At 44.5% G+C, this 14,747-nt stretch overlaps 1 protein-coding gene across 1 annotated transcript; it reads right to left on the reverse strand.

The window, feature by feature from the left end:
* Nucleotides 1-11,584: 11,584 nt before the first annotated feature.
* LOC144499187 (dispanin subfamily A member 2b-like) lies at nt 11,585-14,079 on the reverse strand. Its single transcript, XM_078221288.1, has 2 exons — nt 13,854-14,079; nt 11,585-11,990 (listed from the first exon to the last, which is right to left on the reverse strand). The coding sequence occupies exons 1-2, from the start codon at nt 14,049-14,051 to the stop codon at nt 11,811-11,813; spliced, it is 378 nt and encodes a 125-aa protein (XP_078077414.1). The 5' UTR covers nt 14,052-14,079; the 3' UTR covers nt 11,585-11,810.
* Between the last annotated feature and the right edge of the window lie 668 nt (nt 14,080-14,747).

Raw genomic sequence — 14,747 nt, forward strand, 5'->3', positions numbered from 1 at the left:
TGCAGTTTTGGCTGAAACTTGGGTTCAGAGAGCAGTTATTACAACTTGCTAATTCCTCCCCAAGTCCGCAACTACACAGAGAAACAGTTCAGTATTTATACATAATCATTATCAGTTTTCGTGACCAGAGCATATTCAGGAATTCGATTAGTAATAGAATTGTGAGCAATATCATTAATCAGGTTTTAACTTGCTGACCTCCCAGAACTCTCTGTCTCATTATTCATACCCTTATCTTGTCCTTTGATGGAACAGAAAAAGGTCGGTGATTCCTTCCTCCCTGACCTTATCTTGTTTTATTTACTCATACAGCCTTATTAACTCTTACAGGGGTCTGGCATTTTGAAACAGCTTTGGTCAGCCGTTCTTTATATTCTAACAAATAGTTGACCAATTTTCCCATCATGCCCTTACTTAGTTCATACAACTTCACATTCCCTCCCTTTGTCATATCATGACAACTAATTAAATAGGTATATCCATGACCCGATTAACGATGCATTTACACAAGCAACCAAGCAATCCTATTCCCAGTAGTAGTAGTAGCATGAAGGCCTTAAAGATCCAATCAAATATATCCGTGATCCAGCCATCCTAACCAACCCGGTGGGTTATAATCATGAAATTCACGGCCAATCTCTTGAATTTGATCAGCATGTCTCTTAATATTATTGGCCAGGTTGGTGATATTGTCAGAGGCATCTGGGATATAAGTACAGCATTCCTGACCTACAATGGTGCACGTTCCTCCCTGCGAGGCCAACAGGTAATCCAAAGCCAGTCGATTTTGTAATGCCACGGTCCGGACAGCCACTACCTCAGCCGAGACCTCGGCCAGTGCCTGTCCAGTTGCCCTGGCTTCCGCCGTTGTTACATTTGCCAGTTGTTCCAATGCTGAGGCCATAAGAATCAGTTTGTTTGCTGCCCTGCCCTGCAGATAAAAGCGCCAGAATGGAGAGGTATTCCTTCCCTCGAATGGACGGGGATGTGGGTACAAACCCAACACTTGCTTACATTCAGTTTTTCAGCATAAATATATGACATATATAAATAGGTATTGGCATGCAGTCCCCGGGTAGTTCGCTTTTTCACTACCGAGTGGCCATTAAGGCCAAATAGTCCAGAAAGTCCAAAAAATATAATGATGATCTTCATCCTGTGTTCATGTCTTGATTGGAGACAACCTTTTTGCAGTCAGACAAATGAATCCAACTTGAACGTCCTTCAAGCTTGACGGAAGTCGGTGTAGTCAGCAATACTTGAAAGGGTCCACTCCAGTGGTGTCCCAACTTCTTTCTCTCCCAGTTCTTCACCAATACGTAGTCTCTGGGTTCGATCACTGGATATCGAGGGGTGGCTGTCCCTGCTGGTACTGGGAGATGGGCTTGTTTCACCTGTGAGTGGAGAAACTTCAGAGAAAGTGTTAATTGCTTCAGATAATTCTGCAGCTGTTCCCCCATCACATGGAGGTCTACTCCCTCTAGGGGTTTGTCATGGGCATCCCAGGGAGTCCTCATTGGCCGACTGTAGACTATCTCTGCAGCTGACAGTCCAATCCGCGAATGTGGAGTCACCCGGATGTGAAACAGTGCCAAGGGCAATACCTTTAACCAATTTAACCCTGTTTCTTCAGTCAATTTAGATAATTTTTCTTTTAAAGTCCCGTTGGCTCTTTCCACAATTCCTGCTGCCTGCGGGTGATACGCGCAGTGCAGTTGTTGTTTAATTACGAGTGCTTCGCACAATTCAGTATTGATCCGAGCCACAAAATGTGATCCATTATCTGAACTCACCATTTTGGGTACCCCAAAATGGGGAATAACTTCTGTCAATAATAACTTTACCACCGTATGTGCAGTACAATTTGTGGTGGGGAAGGCTTCAATCCATTTGCTAAACACATCGATTATTACTGGGCAATATTTATAGCACTGTACTTTTGGTAATTCAATAAAATCAAGCTGTATACAGGCAAAGGACCATCTGGCACGGGAGTAGTTCCGGGAGGGCATTTAATGCCTTTACCCTTATTATTTCTCATGCAAGTGAGGCATCTATCCAGCCGTGTTTGCGCTGCTGTATTCAAATCTGGGCATCACCAAGTGTTTAGAAGTAGCTGTACCATTCCCTCCTTGCCAAGATGGGTACAAGAATGCAAATAGTCAATAAGAACTGGCAATAAAGAATCCGGGATACAAACTTGACCAACTGGGGTAAGCCAGAGGTCCCGTGTCAAGGAGTGCGAACACCCCATTGACTTCCATAGCGTGCGCTCAGAATCAGGGGCGTCCCTCTGTAAATGTTGAACCTCAGTTATCTCTGGCATGCCCTTCATTCCCAATGCAGGTACCCGATTTAGAGCCTGATTACCCCCAGTGGGAGCAATCACAGAGGCCGATTCAGCTGCCGCCTTAACAGCTGAATCAGCACGGGCATTCCCTAATTGCACAGGAGTGTCCCCCTTCGTGCGCGCAGCACATTTAATAATAGCCAATTGACAAGGAAGCTGAACAGCATCGAGGAGATTTTTAACTCCTCCTCTTCCTCCGTATCGCCTGAATAGGGAAACAGCGGCACGCCAGAGCAACTGGGAGGATCCTCCTGTTGTTTAACCTGATGGGCTAGCCCAACCTGCCTATCACCCGATGATTTCGTACCCCAAAGTTCACATTCCAATTTTAAAGTTTCCCAATCCTTAGATTTCCCATCCACACATTCATCAATCCCTTTTTTACAGGCGTTTAATCCCTCCAACTCATTAATAGCGACTGTTTGTGGCGCCTGGGTGACTCTTTTTTCCATTTTGAAATCAAAGTTTTCCACTTGGAACCCGCATTTTTTGTCCAAATAGCTTTTTCTGCTGCAGCGCAATTTTCTAAGTTCCATGTGCTGCCTAGTGGCCAAATATCGCTACCAAATTTACTGTTTAATGCGGCGGATAAGCGACGTAAATTACGTTCCTGAGTAGGGGACTCAGAACACATAAAAAGCAATGGAGAATTGCCCCCTGTTTTGTCTAAACTCTGTCCCATAACGTCAGTATACTGTGCCCCTGGCAAAAAATCTTAAGAAAAATAATTCCTGGTACCAAAGTCAAATCATAGAGTCCCTGACCCAAACTATTCAAATCACAGGGTCCCTGACCCAAACTAAAGAAATCACAGGGTCCCTGACCCAAACTATTCAAGTCACAGGGTCCCTGACCCAAACTAAGCCTGTGTAACCCTGATCCGGATGTAAAATGAGATCAAGGGGTCCTTGACCTTAGGCTAGCCACAATCGGGTCCCTGACCCTAAATACTCTACTCACAGTCCAATTTAGGTTCGAATACCATCACCTGTTAGTGTCCTCCGCCAGGGACGAGGGGTCATAGCACTGATCCGAGAGAGAGAGAGAGAGACCAAGGTGAATCTTACCTTGTGCCAGCGTCCGCCTCTTCCCTCCGGGTCATGGCTCGATCACTTCTTCAGTCCCCCACGGAATTCACCCAGGGTTTTGGTGTCTGCTCGCAGCGCCAAATGTTGAAGTTGAAACTTTCCTGCTTCCTGACTGTGATAGATAGACTCAAACAAAATTCGTTCTGACAATACAACTATTTATTTACGACAGACTGCATGCAGTTTTGGCTGAAACTTGGGTTCAGAGAGCAGTTATTACAACTTGCTAATTCATCCCCAAGTCCGCAATTACACAGAGAAACAGTTCAGTATTTATACATAATCATTATCAGTTTTCGTGACCAGAGCATATTCAGGAATTCGATTAGTAATAGAATCGTGAGCAATATCATTAATCAGGTTTTAACTTGCTGACCCCCTAGAACTTGTTGTCCCATTATTGTTCCATCATGTCCTTTGATGGAACAGAAGAAGGTCCTTCCTCCCTGACCTTATCTTGTTTTATTTATTCATACAGCCTTATTAACTCTTACAGGGGTCTGGCATTTTGAAATAGCTTTGGTCAGCCGTTCTTTATATTGTAACAAATAGTTGACCAATTTTCCCATCATGCCCTTTCTTAGTTCATCCAGCTTCACACAGTGGTCCAAATAGCTACAACCTCTGCTGATATCTCAGATATGGCCATGCTCACCTCTTCGAACACATCTCAAGTCTCATTTGCAATTCTCTCTAGGGTTGAGGCCATTTGTATAAGTTCCTGTGCTGCTTTTGCCGTCCCATAAGGCGGGTAGGCTATCATGAAGAACTGTTCTGTCTCACTAATGGCTCGCTTGGCCCTGAGCAGGTGTGCCTCGGGGTGTAAGTCGGTGTAATGGTGAATATAGGACACCACATATGCTAGGTAGCATGATCCAGACTAATTCTGGGGAAGCCACGGATAGGCCTTATCCCCACATACAAAGTATGTTCCATTATATGCAATAGGATGTTGTACTGACCATGGCCCGGTGGCATTAATAGACTTTCCTGAGCAGTTTGTGAGGAGTATCAGTTGGTTGGACATGGTAGGTGTGGTAATATTCAGAATCTGGGTACAATTACTCCAGCCCACTGATTTGGTACCACTCCTAGTAATGCATATAGATCCCTTCTGGTTGTTTCTGAGAACAAAGTGGGGCGGGGGTTTTGACCGATTATTAAAAGGTTGGTAACTACTGGAGAAGGAAGTTAGATTACAATTATCCAGGCCTTGCTCCTTCTCTATCTTAGTAATATTAACTGTGTTTTGACGTGAACTTCTTGATGAGACTACGCGTCCGTCACTATTAGCCTCTCTTATGGTGTTATACGTATAAGTTCCGTCACCTCTAACCGCCCCCCCCCCCCTTCATCCGTCCCATTTTGCTTTAACAACCATTTAACTGTTTCTTTCTCATTCAAAGGGATAGGGAATAAAGGATCCCCACCCCCGCCTCCGTGCGTGGGAAAGTGCAAGCAGACCCAGCACTTGCTCAGATTTTATTGTGATGCATACAGGTACGACATATACATAAAAGTGTTTCTAGAGGACTGGTGCAATGACCGCTTGGATCAGCCAAGTCTCTTGCTGAGTTACTCATCCTCCTGAATCCTCCGCCTTTGCTGGGCACAGGTCCCCCCTGGTTCCTCAATTAAGCACTGGAAACTCCAGCTGCACCAGGTTACATTGCATGGAAGTTCCCAATCACCTCGCCCCTCCAACAGGATTGGCAACGTGTTACGGTTAAGGGATCCTGAGCAGCGGTCCCTACGGGTTACCTCCCAGGGGCCTATCCCATGTGTCGGGTGGTTACAATAGACAGAGTCATCGTTACAGAGATGTTTACAGTGCTCTGTCCCTAAATCCTCACAATTCCATCTATACTCTCCCTCTGTGGCTGACAGGGCCAGGGTCGTGAGAAGCAGCAAGAGAAGCATCCTATACTAACCTGCGTGACCATTATACAATGGTTCAAAGGCTATACCGCCCGCGCGCAACTTCCCGCGAACCCGTTCAGCTTGCTTGGAGATCAACCGTCTCACGTATCTGTGAATTGAGCACATTACATATTTTTCCAATTGGTGCCAGCGTATTCTTTCAACTGAGTCCAATGTTTCCAGACACCCCTGCCTTGCATATCTATGCAGGCACAGGTGTCTCCACTGACGATAACCTCATAGGGGCCATTCCATTTGGGGGTGAATCCAGGTTTTGCGGGTAATGTTTTTACCATAACTCTACTGCCCGCCGGGGGTACCTCAGGGATCTGTTCTAGTTCATTTTGCTCGTCTATCGCTGTTTGTTTGACCCGGACTGTTCTCCACATATCTTTTAATTGGGCGCTTAATCCTAAAACATCTCGTCTAATCCTGTCCCGTAATGGGCCTACATCTGCCCCTCCTGTAATGATGGACACGGGCAGTTGCATAGCCCTCCCGGTCATTAGCTCTTCTGAACCAGGCTGAACCAGTGCTTTCTGAAGGTTTGCAACTTCCTCACATTTGTATTCTGTGCCCCTATTTATAAAACCCAGGAGTCAGTATAAATTATTAACTACTTTCTCCACCTGGCCTGCCATCTTCATTTCCTTTAGAATTGTACACTTCATTTTACATTTCCTTTTTTCATTGCTCTGACCAAAATGTATCACTTCACACTCCTCTACATTAAATGTAACCTGCCACCTGTCTACCCATTCCACCAGCCTGTCTTTATCCTCTTGAAGTCTATCTCTAGCCTCCTGACAGTTCACCATGCTTGTAAGTCCTGTATCATTTTCAAATTTTGAAACTGTCCACCCAGGTCCAGCTTATCAATGTAAATCAAGAAAAGCAGTGATTCCTCTATATGCCGTATGTAAAGTTTTCTGTAATGCATACTTTTAATAGGATTGAATTAAATCACTAAATTGTTGAATTATTAAAGTTTAGCTACACTAAGACTAATGAATCAAAATACCACATTATTTGAAATAATGCGAGTCAGACACTTTAGGAACATTTAAGCGGTTATTGGGTAGGCACATGGAGCACACCAGGATGATAGGGAGTGGGATAGCTTGATCTTGGTTTCAGATAAAGCTCGGCACAACATCGTGGGCCGAAGGGCCTGTTCTGTGCTGTACTGTTCTATGTTCTAATGACTGCTGGCACGAACATTTTTCACTTAAAAATTATAGTTTTACTAACATTTAGGGTCTAAAATGATTAATACACAGAGAGATTGCAAGTTTGGCACACTGGCTTGCGTTATCAGCCCATAGACACTTGCAGAGTTCTGGGGATTTGGGTAGAGGCTCCTTGAGTCTGGGTGTGCGTGTCTGGGGAGCAGGTACGGAACCGGGTGGCTGTAGGTTGGATCGGAAGGGGATGATGAACTGTAAGAAATTCCGAAAGAGAAACAATTGAAATGAACCAGTACCGTTCCCAACACTGAACACATTTCACACGGGTACACTCTACCTTCTGAGGCTCTGTAACAGAATCTACTTCCGGCACCACTTGCTAAGGTGGGGAATTGAGTTTACACGTCCTGAGTGTAAAACACGATTCCGATTAAAGGGTGCCACGTGATTCTTTTGCTTGGGAAGTTGGTTTACATTTGTATTGGGAACTGGGGAGATTCAGGTTAGAGGGAGATGAATCATGGTTCAGTAAACAAAGGAGATGGAGCGGTGATGTGGATGTGAGATCAATAATTTCTACAGAGCCCAGCAACGCCAACATGGAGTGGGAGCAGCAGCCCGTTAAGGACTGAGTGAAACCTGTGACTGGTCAGACCCTGTGCAGTGCAGGTGATTGTAGCCGACGAGTTTCTGGGTAACACTGGGTTTTATGACAATGATTAGATGCAGATAAGATATTAGAGTGCTACACTATTTATTAGTACATGAGTTCTATTGGTGGGTTCTGTATGACTGACGAGGGCAATTTGAGTTTTTTGTCAGTTTTACTGTTTGTGAAAAGTGTCATTTCACGGAGTTACTGCTAATTACTGGTAAAATATGGTGAACCTAGTTGAAGCTTACAGAATATGGAAAGGCCTGGGTAGAGTGGACGTGGAAGGATGTTTCCATTAGTAGGCGAGACTAGGATCCGAGGGCACGGCCTCACAATAAAGGGACCACCCTTTAGAACCGAGATGACAGGAATTTCTTCAGTCAGTGGTGGTGAATCTGTGACATTCTTTGCCACAGAAGGCTGAGGCAGTCAAGTCATTGAGTATATTGAAGACAGAAATAGATAGTTTCTTGATTGGTAAGGGGATCAAAGTTTACAGTGAAAAGGCGGGAGAATGGGGTTGAGAAACTTATTAGCCAAGATTGAATGGCAGAGCAGACTAGATGGGCCAAATGGCCTAATTCTACTTCTATATCTTATGATCCTATTATTGTGGGAAATTCACCACTTCGGAGGTTCAACAAACAGTTTTATTCGGACAAAGCTGTGGGAGAAGCGCTGGCACTCCGCAGTACAGGCAGTCACCTTCCCAACTATACAATGGTAGTTGAGCATCTTTTGTACTTTTTAGATAATAGACAGTACGGACATTAGCCGTTAGCACATCGTTACAAGTTGAGTAGACAGATACGGACATCGACGGTTAACATATTGTTATACATAGACAAGTACGGACATTGACAATTATCACATCATTGTACATAGAGTAGATACATTTATGCAGTTATGTCCTCTATCAATGGATGATCTTGTTATATACATTTATGCATTTATGTCCCCCATCAGTGGCTGATCTCGTTATCAAACTCATTGTTCTGGGTCTGCTTTTATCTCAAGTTTAAGGTGCCTCAAAGTCTGACCTGTTTCCTGCAATAATTTAAACACTACAGGTTTTAACTCTGTGTGTAATGTCTGTGCCCAAAGTCAGTGCCTCTTAATGTCTTTTCCCAGAGTCCATTTTGTGTGCCAGGTAACCATTTTGTGTCCATTACTTTGATTTCACCCTAACATTATGATTTTATGATCTAAGGACAGAATAAAATAAGAACATAATGAATAGGAGCAGGAATAGACAATTTAGCCCATTGAGCCTGCTCCACCATTCAACAGGCTGATGTTCAGCTTCAATTCTACCTTCTGACCTCTCCCCGCATCCCTTGATTCCTATTCTGTCTGTCTCAGCCTTTCTTAAATATGAAGGGAAAACTGAGCACAGTACACTTGATGTTGTCTCACCAAAGTCCTGTGTTATGGTAACAAGATTTCTTTATTCTTGTGCTACAAGATACTCACAATAAAGGCCAACATGCCATTTTCCTTCTTAATTGTTTGTTGTACCTGAATGCAAACTTTCTGTCTTCCTTGTATGAGCACACAAGTCCCTCTGAATGTCAACATTTACAAATTTCATACCTTTTAATAGAATCCCACTCTCTGTTTCTCTCTCCACAAGTGCTGACAGACCTGCTAATTATTTTCATAGAATTCCTACAGTGCGGAAGAAGGCCATTCAGCCTATCAAATCTGCTCCGATTTTCTAAAAGAGCATTTTACCTGGGTCCGTCCCTTTGCCCTATCCCTTTAACCCCACGCATCTACCATGACTAATCCACCTAACCTACACATCTTTGGACTCTGGGAGGTAACCAGAGCACCCAGTGGAAACCCATGCAGACACAGGAGCAAACTCCACACAGGTAGTCACCCAAGGCTGGAATTGAACCTGGGTCCTTCGTGCTGTGAGGCAGCAGTGCTCTAACCACTGTGCCACCATTTTCCAATATTGGCAAACATTTTAACATTCCGATTTCCGACATTTTCTGTTTATATTTCTCAGATTTACTATAGGTTGCAACATTTTAAGCTTCTTCTTTAAATCTAAAACAAACCTTAACTTCTTTACTAAACCATAGATGGACCTTTCTTGCTAAGATTTTGTTCTTCAATGGAATGTATTTTAGTTGAACATTTTGAATTGTTTCTTTAAATGTTTCTCATTGTTATTTATCTTTTTTAAACATAAGATTCTAGTTTGTGACTGGAGTATATCATTTCAAACTTAATGAAACTTAATTGTATTATGATTACTATTTCCTAGCCAATCTTTATCTCTACAATTTCTAATTAACCCTGCACAAATGGACAAAGGGGTTGGGGTCAGCTGTTCACTCAGTTGGCTAGCATGTGGTTCAGAATAACACCAAAAGCACTGGTTCAATTCCCATTTCAGTTGAGGGAGACTTGGGACCTGCTTCCTCACCCTGCCCCTAAGAGTAAAAGGCTATGGCAAAATGGCACATTCGTTCAAAATTGGCTGAGAGACAAGAAAAAGAAGGTGATGGTAGAGGGATGTTTCCACAGCGCTTGGCAGTGGGACCCTTGCTATTTGTGGTGCACATTTATGATTTCAATTTAAATGTAAGGAGTATGAAAAAGAAGTGCACAGATTACACAATAATTGATAGGATCGTAAATAGTGAGGAGATTAGCCATAGACTGCAGGATACCAATGGACTGGTTTGGTGGGCAGAGCAGTGACAAATGGAATTCAACCTAGAAAAGTGTGAGGTAATGCACATAGGGAGCGCTAACAAGACAAAGAATTACACTGAATGATAGGAACCAGGAAAATACCGAAGATCAGAAGGACCTTGCAGAGCTCCCTGAAGATGGCAGTACTGAAGATGGTTAAGGCAGCAGCCTTTATTCATCAAAGCATTGAATACAAGAGCAGGGAGGTCGTGCTGAAACTGTAGAAAATACTGGTGAGGCCACAACTGGAGTACTGTGTGCAGTTCTGGTCACCACATTATAGGGAGGATATGATTGCACTGGAGAGAATGCAAAGCAGATTTACCGGGATGCTGCCTGGCTGGAGGGTCTGAACTATAAGGAAAGATTGGATAGACTGCAATGTTTTCCTTGGAGCAGTGAAGGTTGAGAGGGAATCTGACAGATGTGTATAAGATTATGAGGGGCATTGATAGAATGGATAGGAAGACACGTTTTCCATGAGTAGAGGGGGTCAATAACCAGGGAGCATAGATTTAAGGTGAGAGATAGAAGGCTAAGAGGTGAGTTCAGGTGAAACCTTTTCATTCAGAGTGTTGTGGTAGCCTGGAAATCATTACTTGAAAGGGTGGTTGAGTCAGAAACTCTCATAATATTTATGAAGTTTTTGGATATTCACTTGCATTGCCATAAACTCCAGGCTATGGGCCACACGCTGGAAAATGCAATTAGTGTAGTCAGATCTTATTGAATGATGCGGATGCAATGTGCTGAATGGCCTCCTTTTATGCTGTAAATATCCATGAATCTAAAAGTGATTTGTATGAAGATCCCACAATGATTACATTGTCTTTGGTATCAGCTCCGATGCTTAGAGCTCTGTCCAACTGATTCTCCCACCCTAGGCTCCCCCTCTACAAATCCTTTCACTGCCCTCCATTTCTCCCTTCTTCCAAACCTGAGTTTATCTCCTTCTCCACCTCAGTTTTCCCCTCCTAACATTCAGAGATGATTCCAATCCTGTCGCTCAGTGGCTGCTGATGCAATCCGTGAGGAGGATGTCCAATTATCAAATCTTCAGAAATGTCTTTAATTAGGCAATTCGGCAACCCTGGGTGCCAGACACCACAGGAGGAGACTATTTCAGATTCTGCTCCATAGTTACCGACTCACAAAAGAGTGAAAATGTATCAGAGGAGACATCAGAACGCCTCAGATTCTGAGCACCAAAATCGGATCTCCTCAGCCTTCATGCAGTAATAAAAACTATTCAGACTTGTTGACCATGCCAGGAAAAGACCAACAGGTCATCCATATTCTCCCACACGGTAGTGACCATTTCTTCCCATGATTCACTACTCAGAGCCCTGTAAACTCCAAGGAGAGAGGTTTTTCTCATCAGCTATTTATTGAGTAGACCCATTCAAAGCCCCCAGGATATATCAAGGCAACTTCAGTGTGTAAACAGCAGCACCTGGATGTTAAAGACTTTCAGAACTGAAACACTGACTGACATTCGGCATAATAATGTTTCCCAACAAAGTATGTCAGTCCCGAGAACTGACTGTTTTACATGATGCAATTAGCCACAACTTGATGCAGGAAAGAAGTTTTTCTCTACCGTCAAGTGGGAGTATTCATTGTTGAACACAGGAAACAGGCCATTGAATACCAAAAGTCCCCAAACTTTTTATCAATTGCTTTATTAGTACAAACAAGACCACATGTTGGTGAAGAGAAATAAATCTGTATTGCTGCAAAGTGATCACATTAAACATGCCATCACTACACGGACACAATAGATGGAAAGAATCAATGATAGGATGTATCAAGTTCGGAAAATAATTCTGTCATATAACAGCTCCTGTCATGGGCAATGAGTCGCTGCCACCATCACTTCAACCTTGATGGTAATTAGACTAGTTTGGGTATTGCTGGTGTATAGCTTTCGCCGCTTGAAACACGCCAGCGAATGCCATCACAATGAAAATGACAATAAGAAGGATGCTCAGCACCGTGGTCACAATGTTGAGTGTTCGGGCTGTAGATGCATAACTCCGAGCTCCTTCTAGATCGCCCACATGCTTCCGATCTCTGGACTAAAACGAGACAAGTGTGAATACATACAACATCACCTGAAAATGTCGATGCTACCTGAACACAATAATAGAGCGTGGGAAATTCTGATAACTTGTAAAAGCTTATAATCTTTGCAAGGTAGTTTGTCTAAAGGAGCATTTCCACTGTTAAAATTGGAACTGTCTTATCCAGTTTAATTTTTGTGATTTTAATTGTTAGTTGCGGACAATGATTTGCAGCAATGTGTGTTATCACTCAACTCACAGATACTGCCCAATGCAGCAAAAATGGAAGAACAGCTGTTCATATTGCTGCTATGAAACTTGACACTGAGACAGTGACAATTGTGCTTCAACACCTGTAGGATGGAAATTTCTGAAACATCCAGGGGCAGATATCCTTTGTCACCATAAAAAGGAAATCTATCAGAGGGTCAGTACTGAGGGAGCGCTGCACTGTCAGAGGGTAAGTGCCGAGGGAGCGCTGCACTGTCAGAGGGTAAGTGCCGAGGGAGTGCTGCACTGTCAGAGAGTCGGTGCTGAGGGAGTGCTGCACTGTCAGAGGGTCAGTACTGAGGGAGCGCTGCACTGTCAGAGAGTGGGTGCTGAGGGAGTGCTGCGCTGTCAGAGGGTCAGTACTGAGGGAGTGCTGCACTGTCAGAGAGTGGGTGCTGAGGGAGTGCTGCGCTGTCAGAGGGTCAGTACTCAGGGATCTCTGCATTGTTAGACGGACAGTACTGATGGAGCGCGGCACTGTCGGAGGGATAGTGCTGAAGGAGCGATGCACTGTTAGAGGATCAGTACTGAGGAAGCGCTGCACTGTCAGAGGGTCAGTACTGAGGAAGCGCTGCACTGTCAGAGGGTCAGTACTGAGGGAGTGCTGCACTGTCAGAGGGTCAGTACTGAGGGAGTGCTGCACTGTCAGAGGGTCAGTACTGAGGGAGCTCTGCGCTGTTAGACGGACAGTATTGATGGAATGCGGCACTGTTGGGGGGATAGTACTGAAGGAGCGATGCATTGTCCGAGGATCAGTATTGAGGGAGAGCTACACTGTCAGACCGACAGTACTGAGGGAGTGCTGCACTGTCAGAGGGACAGTACTGAGGGAGTGCTGCACTGTCAGAGGGACAGTACTGAGGGAGTGCTGCACCGTCAGAGGGACAGTACTGAGGGAGTGCTGCACTGTCAGTGGGTCAGTACCGAGGGAGAGCTGCATTGTCAGAGGGATAGAACTGAGGGAGCGATGTACTGTCAGAGGGGACATATCCTTCTATTTCTTCCGCCTAAACTTTGGTCCTCTTTAATGCACCGGTGCTATTTGCTTCAAAGACTGCTAACGGCAGCGAGTTGCACTTCCCCATCTTTCTCTCGGTAAAGGAATTTGGGAATGAGGAATTTACAGAATTACCGACAATAAAACAGGAGTGAGGGACTCAGCATGTCTGCTCTTTCAAAGAGCCAGCACAGACTCGATGGGCCGAATTGTGACTTTCTGTGCTGTAAGTTTCTATGATACTCAGTCTGTAACACTGTAGATTACACATGTTCAATTTGAAAGTTTCCCGAGTAAGAAACATTCACAAATGATTAACAGGACGGCAGAGATTTCCCAGTGAGATTTTCTCATTATTAAACATTGTCCATTAGACCCGGGATCTCACAGCTCTGTGAACTTTAACAGAAGCTGGCTGATATTCCGACAGGTTCTCGATTCTGTAAAACCGCCAAACAACATCTGCTCCCCCTCAGAGGTCAGTGTTCCTATCGCAGCACTTTATTCCTCTCCTGGGGTCTCTGCTACTCCCCTCTATCCCCACCCCGGGGTTCCTCTCCCCGGGGGTCTCTGACCCTCCCCTGGGATCTATCCCCCAGTTTTTCACTCACTTTGACCGAGTAAACCAGCGCCATGAATCCGATGCAGCAGAAATTCAAATAGCCGAAGTTGAAGATGGACCAGAGGAAATGGTCCCGCATCGGGGGCACATTCTGGGCCACGGTAATAACGGTGGATTGGACTTGTGGCTGTCCCGGGTACGGGCAAGAGCTGGGATTCATCGCCACCTGATCCGACCTGCACTCCATCCTAATCCCAGCAAACTGAATGTGGGACCACACGGGACTCTGCAATTTATACAGAGGGGCGGAGCGAGGGACTGAAGCCTCCTCTAACAGCCCAACTGAATCAGTCTGTAATCCTCCCAAAGACAGGATATATTCAAGAGACTGGGGATGTTTCCAGAGACTGGGAATAGACCCAGACAAGGGCTAAATCCAGAGGCAGGCTATACACTCACGGTCTGCAATGTTCCCAGGTACAAACAAGATTGAAGTCTTTTGCAAGTTCACCCATCTTCACCCATCTAATTAATTGATAAATTAGATCAATTAATCTAATTGATTATCGAGCGGATAATCAATTACGACCTCTTCTTGATGTCTCCAACAATCCCGGTCTGTCTTCAGCCAATTTGATTCACTCAACATGGTATCCAGGAGTTGCTGAACGCACTTGATAACAGCAAGGTCCACTGGTCCTGTGGATGCAAAATGTTAATTCTGTTCCTCTCTCCACAGCTGCTGCCAGGCCTGCTGAGTTTGTCCTGCATTTGCTCTTTTTTTAATTTCGAATCATAGAAGGATTACAGCACAGGAGTTGGCCATTCGCCCATCAGATCCATGCCCGCTCAGCAATTCCAAAACTTGAAACTTGAGCTGTCCCATCTGACCGCGCTTCCTGCACATGTAACTATCCAGGACACTTCCTATGCCTTTCTTTCT

Source organism: Mustelus asterias, chromosome 9 (assembly GCF_964213995.1).
Source record: "Mustelus asterias chromosome 9, sMusAst1.hap1.1, whole genome shotgun sequence".
Classification (NCBI taxonomy): domain Eukaryota; kingdom Metazoa; phylum Chordata; class Chondrichthyes; order Carcharhiniformes; family Triakidae; genus Mustelus; species Mustelus asterias.